This window comes from Hyla sarda, chromosome 4, assembly GCF_029499605.1.
Source record: "Hyla sarda isolate aHylSar1 chromosome 4, aHylSar1.hap1, whole genome shotgun sequence".
In the NCBI taxonomy this organism is placed as follows: Eukaryota; Metazoa; Chordata; class Amphibia; order Anura; family Hylidae; genus Hyla; species Hyla sarda.
In genome coordinates, this window is record NC_079192.1 from 267,194,710 (window position 1) to 267,214,147 (window position 19,438).

Consider the following 19,438-nt stretch of genomic DNA (forward strand, 5'->3'; position numbering starts at 1 on the left):
GTTAAATTTATTGGGTTGCTGCCTAGCAAACATAGCTCTGGCAAAAGTAATATTGTGGTCAGAAAGCCGAAAACAGTAAAGCAGGATGGTTTATGCCGTTTGCGTAATTCATATTGACTTTAGCAGGAGTTGTACAAATAGTGTAGCGCCATGAGCTGCTACATTGTTTCCATAACTCTGAAGTTGTTTGCATTTTTTCACAGCTTCCAATAAAGTCAATAGAGTTAGGCAGATTGCAGAAAACACTAACAGCTACCAATTTACCCCTAGTCCTTTACACTAAAGTTTATATAAATACATGAATTCAATACCCCCTGAGGAAATTGTGGGGCGAAACCAGGGCTCAAGTCCTGCAGGAATGCGTGGGAACGGAGTTCCTGCACTTTTTCCGCCGCAGGAACACAGTTCCCATTAGTAGTAGTTCTGCAGGATCGGCCCTTGAGTGGAAATCTTGAGTGAGCTCCTGCACTTTTTTTCCCAGGACTTGACCCCTGGGTGAAACCCCATCTAGGGATGAAACCGTTTTTTATATCATGCCCAGATATAGTATCCATTTTGAGGGTTCCAGTTAGCCTACATCATTTACGCTGTCTTTATAGGGTAGTGTGGGATTAGAGGCTATTGCATCCTCCCTTTTTATATGTGTACATATGTTTGCCTATACTTAGGATTTTAAAAGTTGTCAGGGGTTCTGACTAGGTCAGAATGAAGCAAAGACTAGTGTTGCTCGCGAATATTCGCAATTCGAATTTTATTCGCGAATATTGCATATTCGCGAATATAGCGCTATATATTCGTAATTACGAATATTCTTTTTTTTTTTTTCACAGTACACATCACAGTGATCATCCCTCTCTGCTTCCAGCTTATGTGGTGTAAGAAGGCTCTAATACTACTGTGTGAGACTGGCGTGCGAATTTTCGCTTATGCTAATTTTTGTATATACAAATTTTCGCATATGTTAATTTTCGCACACACGAATATTCACATATGCGAAAATAAAACGAGAATATTACGAATATGCGAATATTCGTGGATATGACGAATATTCGTCCATATATTCGCGAATATTCGCAAATTGGAATATGGCCTGTGCCGCTCAACACTAGCAAAGACATGAGTCTATATTGTGACCATTGCAGCCATGTTTAAGCAGATGCATGCAAAGATGAATTTTAAATACTGGAATAATAAATGTTATTTATTTGAATATAAAATGGTGCATCACACAAATATATTCACACATTGCATATAACAAGCTATACACAGTATCAACCATGAAACTCAGAATTGCACATAATGCTGGTATATTATTGTTCCTCATAAATATTCCTTGCACTTTGTCAGTAATCACACCTCAAATATTAAGGCCTAGCATTGCATATTCTCATCATCGCAGCCTCCATTTTTAATGGATCTGTAATATTCCACACATAACTGTAAGCCAATAATACATTTCTCATAAACATTCAATTCTCCACAATAAGAAATCAGGTTCTCAGAACCCCATATCAGATTTGTTTGGGGTATCTCTAAAAGTCCTAGTTACTATGCCCTTCATAATGAAACATTAGCTATAAACATAGGTATTGATGCAAGGTCACATCTCTCCTTATTTGTCTTATATTTTTGGTATAAAAACAGAGGTAACCCCTTAAAGGGGTACTCTGGATGAAAATGTATTTTCTTTTTTTTTTAATCAACTGGTGGCAGAAAATTAAACAGATTTTTATATTACTTCTATTAAAAAATCTTAATCCATCCAGTACCTATTAGCGGCTGTATACTACAGAGGAAATTCTTTTCTTTTTGGATTTATTTTCTGTCTGTCCACAGTGCTCTCTGCTGACACCTCTGTACATGTAGGGAACTGTCCAGAGCAGGAGAAAATCCCCATAGCAAATTTATGCTGCTCAGTTTCTAAAATGGACAGAGGTGTCGGTAGAGAGCACTGTGGACAGACAGAAAAGAAATCCAAAAAGAAAAGATCTTTTCCTCTGTAGTGCAACAGGGAGGAAGACTGGAAGGGCTGGAAGGGTTACAATTTTTTAATAGAAGTAATTTACAAGTCTGTTTAACTTTTTGGCACCAGTTGATTTAAAAAAAAAATTTAAAAAAATCCACCGGAGTACCCCTTTAATCACTGAATATGGTCCTGGGCATCATATGTGGTGTTATAGTGACACCTAGAATGAATTGTTTTGTCACTGTCCTTGGGTCGCTGCCTATGTCCCTATTGGTTTACTGTTTCATACCCAGGGGCATGCGGCATAGACAACCAGTGCTTATAAATATATATCCAGGTCACAGTAAGGGGGCACATGGGAGATCGGAGGCCACCATGAAGTATTATGTAATAATATAATCTAGATATAAATAAAAAATATATCCACAAGGAAACTTTTTTAAGTATTTCTCCAAATGAAGTGTCCCATAGAAGCCATAAAAGATAAATATGGTATTGTACCTATAGATCTGCTGCCAGATATTTCTCCAAATTTAGTACCACAGATTTTATATCTGTACTTAAATATGTCCTACCAGACTTGTGTGGTTAGTTAGAAGGGGCTGGAGGGTTCATACAAGTGGCCTCCAGAGATTAGATATTAGCCCATTCTTTACATCATTTTCTCTCAGAGTAATACCATGATATTATATTGGACAACCATTGTTGTAAACTGATACTATTTTCTGTAATGTGTAGTTTTGCAACTAAGATAAGCTCAAAATGCTTCATTAATGTTCTTCATATGTTCCTGTCTCTTTAAGAATTAATATGTAGCTTATAATGCTTACTAATACTTATATTTTATCATATTTGATTAATGATCCTAATATACATATAATCATTGTGTTTATAAACTCATGTATGTTTATTAATCATAACCAATAAATCTGCATATTTAGAAGACTTGTGTGTTGTTTTATGATATTGCAAAAGTACCTCCAAGCGCTAATCAATGAACTAAACAACGCTGGGTAAATAGACGTGTCCAGAGACATGAATTGCATGATTTATAATTCATCAGGTCACATATTTTGAATTTTGGTGACCATAGGTCATAAGGTCATAATGGAGTCATGATCTACCGCATTACCGCTGTAATAATTGCTACAAAGTGTAATATTGGCACTTGCTTCTTTTGGCCTACATATTATTGGTTTGATTGTGTTAAGGCGCCCGTAATAAGATATTATGCCATTATCTTTTGAGTTTATTTAGATGTAAAACATCTATACTAGAGCCCTTCTGCGTGTCACAAATCTTTTTTGTGCATATCTAGGCTACATTATTGTATAATGCTTAGAAACTTTCACCTTTATCCTCTACATGATGCATTTTTTATTGCTTTTAAAGAGGACCTCTGGATATGCAAAAACAATTGAGCTTTCATATCTTAATAGTTTTGGGTGCTCACACACCTTTTGTACAGTTTATGCACCTTTATGCAAACCTTTGGGTTTACATTTTGAGAATAGAAACATAGAATGTGTCGGTAGATAAAAACCATTTGGCCCATCTAGTCTACCCAATTGTGAGATAGGCGGAACATAAAGGGGTACTCCGCCCCTAGACATCTTATCCCCTATCCAAAGGAGGGGATAAGATGTCTGATTGCGCCGGGACACCCCCCCTGTAATCTCCCTGCATTTATTTAGAATGACGGCTGCAGTGCAGGAGGCTCATGATGGCTCAATGCAAGTCTATGGGAGGTGGCATGGTGACATGAGGTCATGAGCCTACGGCGCCGTATTGCTAGTTGTCAGGCAAGAAGCGAAAGTTAGCTCCGTGCACCAGATGACTCGGGTGCAGCAGCAGAGATCATGGGGGCGGGGGTCCCAGTGGCGAGACCCCACGATCAGACATCTTATCCTTTGGATAAGGGAGAAGATGTCTAGGGGCGGATTACCCCTTTAAAGGGGTAGTGCAGTATTTTACTTGTTATCCTCTATCCAAAAGATAATGGACAAGTGTCTGGTCACAGAGGGGTGGGGGGTTCGATGGCTGCAACCTCCGTGATCTCCTGCACATGTTCCCCTTATGCACATGACGCAGGGGTTGATACTTCCCTCCATGCATCTCTATGTATGGGAGAACCAGAGATGTGCTGTACTTGTGTATTTCTGCCTCTTCCATAGAAATGCATAGAGGGGGGATGTGTAGACCCCTGCTCCATGTGCATGAGGATAGCTGGAGCACTGTGCAGGAAAACACAGTGGTGGGGCATAGTGGTGGGATAATCTCGCCCACTCTCATAATTAAATTCATTCCTATCTCATACAAAATGTAAACTCACATATCTTGAAAATGGAAAAGTGTATCTAAAAACTGAAAAAAGGTGTGTAATGAGGGCATAATAAACTATTTAATGATAGTAAAATCTTAATTTTGGATTGGCCACATGGTCCTCTTCGATGCATTTTTAAGGTTGTAATATATGAATAAAAATGTGATATTGTATAAACTTTTGTGTGAATGACATACCTCATTGTGGGTTAACATTTGTTTAACTGTTGTTTGAATTTGTCATTTGTAATGGTTGTTACATTTGGAATGCTTTGGGATTATACTGTGTAAAACAGCATGTTCAGCTGTTTCTGGCTTCCTCTGACTATCTCTGGGGATCACAAGCAGGCTAGACAGGATTGGGGGCCTTGATCAGTGTGGAACCCGTTAAATATTTCTGAAATATTCTACAGGTGCCATAAATGTCCCTGATTGAAATTCTCCATTCAGATTAGGAAACACTGCCGATGGCAGATTATTCATTTACTAATGACTATGGTGAGTGCAACACTTCAAAAACTTGCCTTCGTCTTCTCTCCATTTCCTTTCTGCAGGATTCAAGGAGATTACATTTGGTTGAAGCTTTAATAGATTAATTAATTCCTGGGCCTTTTTCTTCGTGCATTCAAATTCGGCATAGACCTCAGCCTCTGAGCTTCCATTTTTGGGCTTTCTTGATTCTATGTGAATAATGTTCACATATTTTTCCTGAGGACACCAAAATTAAAAGACACAACATGAGAGAACAAATAATGACCCCCTGTTGTTATATTATAAATAGCATTTCTTTTCAATATGCAAAACAGTGTAGTGATGCTGAACACTGGAGTATAAAACTGCAGGTTTGCTCTATAATGGAGCTTGCGTTGTATTAATTGGTTTACATGTGTCCCTACAAATGTACTGAATATATATTAGTCTGGCTGCATGTTTTACTTAAAGCAACAGAAGCATTTTCTATGATAACACAGAGTTGGGATAAAATTATGTCATTAAGTAACCATTGGTTTTAGTAGTATGAAAGCTGACCCTAAAAGTAATAGACATGGTACAAGAATAACAGTATTATAGATGGTAAATTATGTTATGGGAATAGCAAAATAAGGATACTAATGTTACTTACATAAGTAATAGTATTATATATGCACAGAACCAAATTTCTCTATGACTCAATTAGTTACGATTTGCCCTTTAGTTAAGATTGTGTCACGTCCGGAAGGGATGAGTGCTTGCCCTGACCACTTTCCCTTCATACTTGGATGATCCGCTAAAAAAAGGCAGCCCTGAACTGGGGGACGGTCCCTTTACTGAGCCAAGTTCATGCAGCGCCAAGGTAGTAAGACAGGCCAGGTAAACAGCATGCCAGCAGATAAAGTACTAAATCAGAAGACAAGGAGTTAACCAGATATACATCAAGGTTGGCATCAAAATTTGTCTGGCGTTAAAACCGCCTGATAGGCCAAAGTGACTGCGCCAGGGCTACTGATAATGTCATCGCTGTTTGTTACAGATTGCTTCTAATATTCCAAATGCTTTTACACTGTAGAGATAAAGCTGATAAAGTCATTTTATTACAATTTCAATTAAACCCTGGATTGTATGTATAGAAGTTTGTTTAAAATGTTAAAATATTATCCTCCTCATCATTAGTTATCACCTACATATTGTTCAATAAATAGATGAAGAATGTTCTATAATCTAGGGAGAACATCTGACTTTCACATTTACATTTACACATTATACAAAGCAAGAATATATAGGGTGAACAGGTTTTCCAGAACATCACATTGAGTAACAGAAGTTGCCTAAAATGAGTCATTGTTCTTTAGAGGCAATCCAAAGTGGGTTTTTTTCTGACACAAGATTGTGATGCATCATGGTGTACCAGTTCATCAGGGTGCCATCTACGTACATTGCACATGATTGAAAGAGAGCGCAGCAAATGAGTTCTAATAATAATCATGTTTGACATTGCCATAATGATTTATAGGCAATACTGAGCAGTTGATCAATTACACAGGGTAGAGAATTTGGCAAGGCCAATAAGATTTTATGGAGCTCATCAGAAGGTGTTCTTTTTGGCTTCTGCATAAGCTACTTGTTCTAAAAAGTCTTAATAATCTGATGAAGAGATCTGGCTTCCAGTTTTATCTATTCCAATTTGACCTCGCAAATATGAATACCATTTATTTTATAAGTGACACTGAACTCTTGGCTGGGTGATAACTCGGCACATCATCTTTAAATAATTTAATACAATTATTAATTTTACTCATGGATAGGTAACAATACTGTTAAAGTTAAATAAATGGGAACTTTTCATAAACTTTTGTGTAATAAAAATAAACACAGAATACCTTTGATATTAATAATCAAAAACATAGATAACTCTGTGACCATGTGAAAAGTGGTACACAAAAGCATAAAGAACACAATAAGATTATTTTCATTTGTGTGAAAACAAATACCTGAAAATTCTACCCACAAATACATTACAACATTTTATAATCTTAACATTAAATATAAGATTAGCAGTGAAATCACTGTGCACTGTGGTGTGCAGCCTATAGGGAATGCAGCTAAGAGGACAGAACCTAAGGGCTGCCTGGGTAGAGTAGTGCCGCAGCCAGGTCACAGTCAGACGGGCTTGAGGGAACGTGTAGGTTATCCCACAGAGAAATAGTCCACAGTCTGATTCACTTAAGGGGTTCTCACTGGTTGGCTACTTTCATGGTTCACACACATTCACTACTTAGTACCGACACTATTTTGTTCTATATGTGATAAACAGGAGCCATGAATGTATAGTGCACACTCCATTGATGCTACCTATCCCTAACATCACGTCTACAGTTTTCATTTACCAGCTCTATCGGAGACCAGAGGCTATTGAGACAGATACACTTTAAAAGCCACCATAAAAGGTCAAACTTGTGGTAGATAACAGCTGCCATTATAAAGCTCCCAAGAACCACAGAGAGGGCTATAGAATGTGCCTGGAATCCAGAAGAAAAGAACATTTGTTAATGGTTACTGTTATGAATACTCCAGGCTTACTGGCTTAAAGCGTACCCTTCAGATCCAACAAAAATTTTTTTTTTTAATATATCACTCAGTTCCTAATCCTGACCATGTACATCTAATTGTTATGTGTCTAGCACCTTTATTTTTTTTTTTTATTACACTTTTAATTTAACTCACTAGTCTGAATTCCTCTCAAAGGAAGGGGGCGTGGCCTCACTGTGCAGGTCTCCGCCCCCTCCCTCAGTATGTTGTCTGCTCACATCTCCCCTAGCATTAGCAAAACTACAACTCCCAGCTTGTCCTCACTGACAGTAGCGGGACACAAGCTGACAGTGGGAGGATTTTTCCTCCAGCTGTGAGCCCTGCGCTCACAGCTGTCAATCAAGGAAGTGTGTCCACGACATAGGTGATGATGCATGGACACAGCAGGACTAGTATGTGTCCAAACAGGCAGGGGGGCAGTTGTTTGACTGGCTTTTTTAGTATTAAATACAGAAAATTTTGCAATGAAAGCAATTGCAAAACCTATTGGTTTTGCATGCTTTACAACATATCAAAAGTTTTTGTATCTGACAGTGCCCATTTAAGTGCAGCAAACTGACCAACTGACCAACTCCTCCAAATTTTTGTTTTCCACTACTTTTCTTACTGACTCACTGTGAGCTCAAAATGCAAGATGCAATATACGGTTGCTAAAGCCACATGAAATCCTGGGAGATCAGGAAAGCCTTTTCCAGAGCCTTCTCAGAGGATGGCATCTAATTCCATCCTTAGCTCTAAGTATATAGCTTATGCATAGAACTGCAATACAGTCATAAACCCATTCCACAAGCTCCAGAATCTGTTTTATCTCATCTGGCAGAGAAAACATATGTTTGTTTCTTTCAAAGCTCCTTCATCTCACTTGGAGTCTTACTAAAGGACAGGGCTTAAAGCTATGGACCTTTAATAGAAAAAAACATTATGTTGTTACATATATTTGTGGTCACCTAGAGTTTTGAAAAGAATTGCACTCACTTTCAGGCTACGAACCTCATTCTTTCCAACATTTTATAACTGCTTCATATTGAATTTCCAAGTTGCTCCTAATTTAAGACTCATGTGGGCTTTTCCTTGCAGTAATACAAACTAGATGCTAGTTCTGTGTGTCCAGAAGGCCTATGCCTTCCCTAGATCTTATGCTAGTGCCCTTAGAATATTACCATGTAAAGGCAGATGGTACTAAGGAGTTAATCCCATACACACACTCTTTCTACAACCTGTCAGTTCAACTTTTTAGTGTATGTAATATTTTTACATGTTTTCTATATCCGTAAAAGGATTCACAGGATGTGTTCTAAATGTAGAAAACATCTATATTCATTGAAAAAAGGTCTAGGCACTCATCGCTTCATTATAAATGTAAATAAGATACACAGAGGTAACAGTTAACAAATTGTTGGGTTGTCTTGCATATTTTAAAGGGGTACTCCGGGGTAAAACATTTTTTTGCCAGATAGTTAAACAGATTTGTAAATTAAAAAGGAAAAAAGTGTGTGCAGCTCACAAACCTACAATCCGAGGATATAGATGGTTATATGCCGAAACCCCAAACGTCCGGAAATAAATAATAAAAAGAAAATATATAACCAATCCTTCTAGGATTTTACCCCGAAGGGTACACAATGAATGCAAATATACTATAGAGAAAATTCAATTAATATAGATTTTATTAAACATATATAAAACAATTGATAAAATTGTATTAAATTAATCTAATCCTGGCACAGATATATAAGGTGAACAATCCACTGGGCCCTAGTGGTATTGATTACAAAACTTGAAAAGACTTGATTCTAACAATCATATATAATGGAAAAAATTAGTAAAAGAATGTATATAGAAAAATATATTATAAATAAAAAATATGTACCGGTCTGAAAAAAGGGGGGGGATTGAGTCCTTTTCTGGTGCAGCTGATGAAATATCTTAGTGATGAATAGATGGACCAGTAGTGTATACACTTGTACAGTTGATTTTATCAGTCTATTGACTAGTACAGGCTTACTGGTCTGTGTTAGATACTGCTGTCACAGTGTGTCTCACCCGCTCCTGGCGCTTGTTGTTGTCTCCGTCCACCATACACCGGCTGTGCTGGCACAGGGCTGTCACTCGTGCAAAGTTCGAATTATGCAGGGGTACGTTTGGCACAACGTCCCCAGTGGCCTCCGTGCTGCTCCTGTGGTGGTATTGCAGGGCGGGCACAGCGCTGGCGTCCCTCGTGGTGGATGATGATGGAGAATGATGTTATCTCAGGGCGGGTGGAAAGTGGATGTCTCCCAGTAGATTAGTTAGTATCAGGTTAGTATGAAATCATGGTATGAGTCCAGATCGGACTACAGCTGCAATGGTGGATATTTCCATTGTGTAACAAGTCTCTGTGCCAAGTTCACACCAACGATGTGTAACAAGGTGCGGCAATTTAACCTAGACGCGTTTCAGGGTTCTTTTGCTAAATAGCATGACCCTTTCTTCAGTAGGAAAAATACAGAATATATTGAAGCTTCTCATATGGATCATTTATATATGGTGGTTCACATTTGGAGCTAATTTGTGAACAGAACAGAAATAATATCTGGCCTGGATTACACAACTGAATCTAGTAACTATTAGTCCAAGTTCAGACTAAATGATAGCGTTTTTATTCACATATATATGTGTTATAATGCAGGAGAGGAGTTAAACAGCAACATGAATCTACTATAAACACAAGAATAACCTATAAAATCGCATCCAACTTATTGGATGCAGAAAAGAGCTACATCTTTACAATAAAACAATATACATGTTACTTAAAAACATATTCATATAATATTATCATAAAATAAAGAACAATATATTTGAAAGTGCATAGAATCAAAATGAAAATAAATAAATATGAAAATAAAAGTAAAAATAAATATAAAAATAATACATAAAATAAAAATAAAAATAATGGTAATAATAGTAGTGAATGTGGGTAAAAAAAATAAATAAATAAAATAAAAATAAAAGTAAAAATAAAAAATAAAAGTAAAAAATGTAATAAAAAAAAAATTATTTTTAAACAAAGTAGCAAAATGGACATTCATTGTGTACCCTTCGGGGTAAAATCCTAGAAGGATTGGTTATATATTTTCTTTTTAGATTTGTAAATTACTTCTATAAAAAAAATCTTTAATCCTTCCAGTACTTATCAGCTGCTGTACGTTCCAGAGGAAGTTGGTGTTCTTTTTAGTGTGACCACAGTGCTCTCTGCTAACACCTCTGTCCATGTCAGGAACTTCCAGAGTAGGAGCAAATCCCCAGGACAGTTCCTGACATGGACAGAGGTGTCAGCAGAGAGCACTGTGGTCAGACTTAAAGGAATTCAAAAAGGAAAAAACTTCCTGTGAAGCATACACCAGTTGATAAGTACTGGAAGTATTAAGATTTTTTAAATAAAAGTAATTTACAAATCTGTTAAACTTTCAGGCACCAGTTGATTAAAAAAATGTTTTCCACCGGAGTACCCCTTTAACCTGTAAATGGAATGGATAAACATACCTGCCTACTACATTTTGTGTGCAAAAGCAATGAGGCATTGGGCCTCAATGATCGTATTGATCTTTCTTGTTTCCTGTGAATATGTAGCTAATTTTATGTAGTGAATGTTTTTTTATTATATTGCACTTCCATGAAGTCTTGAGGAAGCCTCTTGACATAAAATGGCTATAGGCCAGTTCCTCATTTCTGGCCCCCATTTGTCTACTTTTCCATCTTGGGGCAACACTGGGAAAACTTGTTTGTCTCAGGGCAACTCTGCCAAATAATTCTCTACTAAAGACAAAAAAAAGTCTAAAAAGCAATACTCGATGCCTTTATATCTCTGTTAGCTTCATAAATTACAGTGATGTTATATACAGTAATCTATTTTCCCTTTTCTTCTCCATCTGGCCCAGACTGCCATGGCAATTTTGTCTAGTCAAAACTCATGTCTGCAGAATCTGCCAGACAAAAATGTTAGGCTTCACACTTCTCTAGCACCCCTCTTCAATTTTAAACACCTATAGGGTCCCAAAAGGTACAGTAAAATAGTAGGTAAGTGGGCTGTGGGAAGGGATAGGTCCCCCCATTATGTACATCCCCCCTCAGCTGGCTTTTGTGGACCTCCAGTTGAGTCAGACTTCTTGAGTACCATCTGCAGTACCAGAACTCCCAGTGACCAAAGCTACTGGCATGTTTCTATGAATGTTTGGGTACACTTAACATGTACCTGTCATTTGCAAAACCTTTTTCTATAATGTAGATAATAACATAATAGAGTATACAAAAAAAGAGGATTGCAGCAGCACACATTGGTCAAAAAAATTGAGGCTCTTAGCGCACTTTTTGATCAAAACGTGTCCCCCATCCACCACGGGGAGGTGGCCTCATTTAGGATGGGACCCTAGCACAAATTTTTAGCCTAACGCTCAACTATCCACTCACCTCTGCTGGGCATATAGCCTCTGACTGGGTGACAGGCTGGATCCATTTAAAACTCCACCTGTGAAAACGGGGGAGGGGTGCACAGCTAAAGAGAGTGCCATTTCCCCCTGAATTGTACATACAAGAAAAAAGAAAGATATATATATATATATATATATATATATATATATATATATATATATATATGTGTGTGTAAAATATACCAGTTAAAAAATGTATATATTTTTTGGTGAAATGCTGTCCTTGCAGCTATTGTCTGGGTGTCTCTGTGCAGAGACAAAATACAGGAAGTGTGGACAGGACAAGCAGGACTCTGTGCAGGCTCCTGGCTTGTCAAACAGCCTGCTGTGTTAGACGGGACATGTCACAGAGCCTCAGTGTGCAGAGCCCTGCTTGTCCTCCCTCACTTCCTGTGTTTGGACTCCTCACAGACACACAGGCAATAGCTGCAGGGACAAGTCAGCATTATTTCACCAAAAATACACACATTTTTTAACCAATGTATATTACAAATATACATATAACATTGTGATCTATATTAAATGAAAAGTTTTTGCAAATGACAGGTACACTTTAATCATAGTCATTGCGTCCTCCTGTTGGCCAATCTGTACCTTGTAAATATCCTTGCAAAACATCTATATACTGCTGACATTTTACACGATTTCCACATATTATTCATATTATACCGCTCTCATTGGCATTCTACGACTGCATTGTAATAGACTGAGTTAAAATTATGCAACGCTTACATTATTAACACTTTTCTACAACTGAGACTTCTGGGAAGAAGTTAAATAAGTGTTTAATATGTTAGTTCCACCCATCAACTCCTCATTGAGACGTAATTGGGCTTCATGATTCTAAGACCCTGAAGAGAAGGGTCATACTGGGGCGATTTGTTTAATTGGACAGGTACAAATGCTGCTCAGATAACATTTCAGGCAATATTCATCTCCACACCAGCTCTACTGGAAAAGTGCAGGGCTATCAATCTTCCAAATGACAAGCCTCAGGCAACAGGACTACTGGAACATTAGAAAATCAGGATATATCCTAAACAGGTTACAACCTCTATTTCTGGACAGTTAAATACAAACATAGACATGGATTATTAAACTATATTTCCCCAAACTATATTTTACTGTCAGATTAATAACAATGTTGTGGGTACGTTGAACTGCACTGCGTATTCCACTAGGAAAGCATCTGTTTGCATCAGTAAATTTGAAGCATGATCTTATAAGCTTCTTCATAGATGTAGATTACTTCTTGCTTAGAAGAGGTCAAGACTTGGCTGGTATAGTTGCTGCTCACTGTACAGTGTTACAAGAATGTCTTAGAATGCCTTATGCAAAGGGCATTGGTCAAATTACAGGTTCCTTTAACCCCTTAAGGACCAAGGACGTACCGGTACGTCCTTGGTCCTGCTCTCCTGATATAACGCGGGGTTACACAGTAACCCCGCGTCATATCACGGCGGGCCCGGCGTCATAGTGAAGCCGGGACCCGCCTCTAATAGCGCGCAGCGCCGCGCGCTATTAACCCTTTAGCCGCGCTCTCAGAGCTAAAAGCGAAACCGAAAAGGGCCGGCTAGCTCAGTCGGGCTGTTCGGGATAGCCGCGGCTAATCGCTGCATCCCGAACAGCTGACAGGACAGCGGGAGGGCCCCTACCTGCCTCCTCGCTGTCCGATCCCCGAATGACTGCTCAGTCCCTGAGATCCAGGCATGAGCAGTCATGCGGCAGAATCATTGATCACTGGTTTCTTATGAGAAACCAGTGATCAATGATGAAGATCAGTGTGTGCAGTGTTATAGGTCCCTATGGAACCTATATCACTGCAAAAAAAAAAGTGAAAAAAAAAAGTGAATAAAGATCATTTAACTCCTCCCCTATTAAAAGTTTGAATCACCCCCCTTTTCCAATAAAAAAAAAAAACACAGTGTAAATAAAAATAAACATATATGGTATCACCGCGTGCGGAAATGTCCGAATTATAAAAATATATAATTAATTAAACCGCTCAATGGCGTGCGCGCAAAAAAAAAAGTCCAAAATAGTGCATTTTTGGTCACTTTTTATATCATTTAAAAATGAATAAAAAGCGATCAATAAGTCCTATCAATGCAAAAATGGTACCGTTAAAAACTTCAGATCACGGCGCAAAAAATGGGCCCTCATACTGCCCCATACACAGAAAAATAAAAAAGTTATAGGGGTCAGAAAATGACAATTTTAAACGTATTAATTTTCCTGCATGTAGTTATGATTTTTTCCAGAAGTCCGACAAAATCAAACCTATATAAGTAGGGTATCATTTTAATCGTATGGACCTACAGAATAAAGATAAGGTGTCATTTTTACCAAAAAATGTACTACGTAGAAACGGAAGCCCCCAAAAGTTACAAAACTGCGTTGTTGTTTTTTCAATTTTGTCGCACAATGATTTTTTTTTCCGTTTCACCATAGATTTTTGGGCAAAATTACTGATGTCATTACAAAGTAGAATTGGTGGCGCAAAAAATAAGCCATCATATGGATTTTTAGGTGCAAAATTGAAAGAGTTATGATTTTTTAAAGGCGAGGAGCAAAAAACGAAAATGGAAAAACCCCCGGTCCTTAAGGGGTTAAAGATAATTGGGACAAAGTCATATAATAGGGAAATTTACACTTTTGAGTCAGAAACTGCAAGATTTTCCAATTTAAAACATCATTTATGAGCAGAAAAGGACACACACAGATGGTCCCTGTTCAAGGGCAATGGGGGTGATTTATTAAAACCTGTGCAGAGGAAAAGTTGCCCAGTTGCCCATTGCAATCAGATCGCTTCTTTTATTTTTCAGAGGCCTTGTTAAAAATGAAAGAAGTGATCTGATTGGTTGCTATGGGCAACTGGGCAACTTTTCCTCTGGACAGGTTTTGATAAATCTCCCCCAATATGTCTGCCTCTCTGGCAGTTGATTTGAAAAAATATATTTTATTTGTTACAAAAAATAATAAATTCATTAACCACTTAAAGGGGTACTCCGCTGCTCAGCGTTTGTAAAAAAATAAAAATGTTCCGAATGCTTAGAGCCGGCGTCGGGAGCTCATGACGTCATAGCCCGGCCCCCTCATGACATCACACCCCGCCCCCTCAATGCAAGTCTATGGGAGGGGGTGTGACAGCCATCACGCCCCCTCCCATAGACTTGCATTGAGGGGTCTGAAGTAATGAAGGGCAGGGCTATGACGTTCCAAGCTCACAGCACCGGCTCTAAGCGTTAGGAACATTTTGTTACAAACGCTGAGCAGCGAAGTACCCCTTTAAGGACAAAGCCCATTTTGACCTTAAGGACACAGCCAATTTTCATTTTTGCATTTTTGTTTTTTCCTCCTCTCCTTTTAAAATCCATAATTCTTTTATTTTTTTGCCTACAGACCCATATGAGGGCTTGTTTTATGCAAGACCAGTTGTACTTTGTTGTACTTCTTTCATTTTATCATAAGATGTACCATGAAACCAAAAAAAAATGTATATTTGCAAGTGAAAATTTATAAGAAAACTGCTATTTTTCGGGGGTTCTGTTTTTACACAGTGCACTTTATGGTAAAAATTATACATTATCTTTATTCTGTAGGCCAAAGTGATTAAAATGATACCAAATTTATATAGTTTTTCTATTATTGTACTACTTAAAAAAAAATGCAGACTTCATATGCATAAAATGATCCATTTCTGTCTCCTATAAATTTTCAGTTTTTCTGTTTACAGGGATGTATGACAGCGGAATTTTTGCACTGTGATCTGAAGTTTTCATCTGTATAATTTTTGCTTTTATGTGACTTCTTGATCACTTTTTATAATTAGTTTTTTTATCATTTGAATGTTTTTTTCTGATATATGATGTGTAGAGATGAGCGAATTTACAGTAATTTGATTTATCACGAACTTCTCGGCTCGGCAGTTGATGACTTTTCCTGCATAAATTAGTTCAGCTTTGAGGTGCTCCGGTGGGCTGGAAAAGGTGGATACAGTCCTAGGAGAGAGTCTCCAGCGCACCGGAGCACCTGAAAGCTGAACTAATTTATGCAGGCTAAAGTCAGCAACTGCTGAGCCGAGAAGTTCGTGACAAATCGAATTACTGTAAATTCGCTCATCTCTAATGATGTGGTTAAAAATCGGTATTTTTGGGGTAAATTTTTTTTCATGTTTACGATGTTTACGGTGCGGGATCATAAACATTATATTTTAATTGTTTGGACATTTACGCACAGCAATACCAAATATGTAAACTATTTTATTTTTCTATTTTCATTTTACATATATATATATATATATATATATATATATATATTTATACTTTTTAAGTCCCCAGAGGGGATTTTATATCCAATCAATAGATTGCATTTACTGCATAATGCTATGCTTACGGCATAGCATTATACAGTGTGATCAGCGATATACTGATACATCCTGGCTAAGCCAGGCTACATAATTGAATCTGCACTTTTTAAGCTCATGGAACCTGATAGTAGCCGATAGTAGCCGATACTGATAGTAGCCGGTACTCACTGTTCTGAAGCGAGCAAAGCTGTTGCACTGGCTTCAAAGCTGCTAAGGAGTCCTTAAGTACCAGGACGCAAGGGCGTACCTGTTGCCCACATTTTGCATGACATTTTGTATACACACATACACTATATGGACAAAAGTATTGAGTCCCAACTTTTAAAGTGGTATTCCAGGATTTTTTTAAGTTTTATTTGACTATACTGTACAGGGGCTGTAAAGTTTGTGTAGTTCATAATACAATGTCTGTACCTGTGTTTGATGGTGGTTTTGCAATTCTTCTGTAATTTATGTCCCAATGTTAATTTTTAACAGAATACAAAATGACCTCTTAGGTTTTCCAAAGTTGAAGTGCGGCCTGAGACATTACATGCCTAGTCAAGTCTTCAGAATGAGTCTGTCTTTGCTTCAATGGGTGGAGAGACCGCTGGGTGGGAGAAAGATCATTCTGCAAGAATTGTAATTTTTCAACAGATGGAGGCACCCTGGTCAGAAAACATTGGTCTATTATATGGAAAAAGGAACACAGGTGTGTTTCAATTGATGGGATGGCTAATGTGTGGAAGGAAGAAATGTAATCTTACACATTTATAAACAAGGAATCATGGGACTTGTAGTTTGAGAGAACAAACTCCAACAGGAAATAGCCAGTTCCCAAAATAAATAGCCTCAGAGTTATAGTAATTTAACAAAATAGCCATTTAGCCCCAAGACAAGCATGGATCTTTCCTAAACATGTACATTACTATCTGGCAGGTTTGTACGTCAGTCAGTCCCATTGCTAGAGGTGTATAAAATCCAGCACCTACCAATGCAGTCTGCCTTTAAAAGCATTTGTGGGGAATGGTGCTTTAGAAAGAGCTTAATGAATTCCAGGTAGTGCTGTAAGAGGATGCCACAGCTGCAACAACTCAGTTACCAAGCACAATGCTAAGCTTCAGAAGGAGTGGTGTAAAGTAGGCTGCCATTGGACTCATGAGTCTGGGTTTGGTAAATGCCAGGAGAACGTTCCATGCCTGACTGCATTGTACCTGAATGCTATCAGGGTTATTTTTCAGGGGTTTGCTTAGGCCCTTTAGCTCCTAAGCAAACTTCAGCAAACCAAAACATTTGAGACAGTTGCATGCTTTCAACTTTGAGGGAATAATTTGGGAAAGGCCTTTCTCTGTTCCAGAATGATTGTGCCCCAATACACATAGCAAGGTTGGATGAGTCTGATGTGGAAGAATTTGACTTTCCTTGCTAGAGCTCCATCCAACATCTTTGAAATTAACTAGAATGAATATGGTGAACCAGGTAATATCATTCAACATAAATGTTTGACCTCACATCATCCTGATGAAGCTAGTCTGTAGAGAAAAAAGTCTGGTCCCCTGGTGGCTGTAAGCCATATTTTGTCCCTTTTAGCCCCAGTTTTCTTTACCAGAAACACAGCTATAGGGTGTACAAAGTTATTAGTTGCATCCATCCTCGGATGCCTTATGGGGCCAATAAAAACAATCTGACACAAAACCAAACACTGGAGATGAGCGAGTAGATTGTGGCGAACCCGGATTCAACCCAAATTGCACAAACCTGAAAACATGTCAGGTGACCAGCATATCACATGAAAACCTCAGGTTATCATGTGATATGCTGGTTTTATGTGTCAATTAGCCGAGAGGCTATTAGGAGACAGCAAGGAGGAGGGCAGTTGTACACAGCCATAAGGGCTCACACGCTGTTCCCTGCAGTCAGTCTGAGTGGAGAGCGGAACAGATAGACACAGAGAGATATATAGGTATAGAAATAGGACATAGAAAGGGAACAAAGAATAACAGATAGTGTGTGTGTGCGTGTGTGTGTGTGTGTGTGTGTGAACAAGAGCCACAATTCTCATCCAGGAGCCAAAAATCTATTCCTGATCTATAACATCCACAGGGCACAAATCCTATAGGGGCTATACAAGGAGTCACAGCAAAGAAGTGCTCATCCCCAGCCTATGTGTCTGTGTTATATAGATTGTGATGACCCATGGTGTATGGCGGGATCATGGGGTGTAGCGGTGGAGGGGCAAGATGGTATTAACCCCCAGGGCCAGGTGTTGTTATCCCCTAATGTTTGTGACGCCAGAGTGGTTTTTGGGTACCGGAACCACACAAACGGTATCTCCGCCATTCCAATGGCTAGGTAATGAAAGGAGAGTCCACAACCAGTTATGGTTTAACAGAGGCTTTACTGAGTTTAGAAGGACCTCGAAGCTTGCTGGGACCAATTAGACTGGTAATAGACTTTAGATAATTATCTTGAGGCTTGACTTTTGACTGGACTTGACCATGGGTAGTGACAGCAGACATAGACTTTTGACTTACTACAATGACTGTAGCTTTGCGGCTGTGCAGGTGCTGGTCACTAGCACTGAGGTATCTGCTGTTCTAAGTAAAGTGATGATGGTACAAGAGCAAAAGAGAGAGAATTATAATGACTGAGCCAAAGCATAGAGGGGGGGCTGAGCCAAAGCACATTGGTCAAGCTGCGGGTCATGGTTACCTGCGGCTCTGGGTAACATGTGGCAACATAGACATTACATGTGACATTTCACAGGTTCTTTAGCCAACTGCTGGAGTCCTCCAAAGGTCCTTCATACTAACTATACATTAGGACACTGACTATCCATAAAATAAAATAGAAAACAGTACGTAACAGCAGGGGAGACACTGCAGGAGAGCCCCAGGTCACTGAGAGACTCAATCTGACAGGGTCTAAGGGTAGTACAGAACCATGTTCTGTACTGGGACATTACACACACCCCTACTTAACACAAGTCGCCCTAGACGCAGGTTCTTTCAGATTTGAGGGTCGAGGTGGCCCTGGGGTCGGATGCATTCCTGTCACGATGCCGGCTGGCAGGTAGTGGACCCTCTGTGCCAGAGAGGGATTGGCGTGGACCGTGCTAGTGGACCGGTTCTAAGCCACTACTGGTTTTCACCAGAGCCCGCCGCAAAGCGGGATGGTCTTGCTGCGGCGGTAGTGACCAGGTCGTATCCACTAGCAACGGCTCACCTCTCTGGCTGCTGAAGATAGGCGCGGTACAAGGGAGTAGGCAGA

The 19,438-nt window shown here is 38.9% G+C and overlaps 1 protein-coding gene across 1 annotated transcript in view; it reads right to left on the reverse strand.

The window, feature by feature from the left end:
* TPH2 (tryptophan hydroxylase 2) overlaps positions 1-19,438 on the reverse strand; it is a 379,719-nt gene that overhangs the window by 307,131 nt on the left and 53,150 nt on the right. The window contains exon 3 of the mRNA XM_056574111.1: positions 4,813-4,996. Coding sequence (XP_056430086.1) covers positions 4,813-4,996 — 184 coding nt within the window. The remainder of the gene's footprint in view (positions 1-4,812; positions 4,997-19,438) is intronic.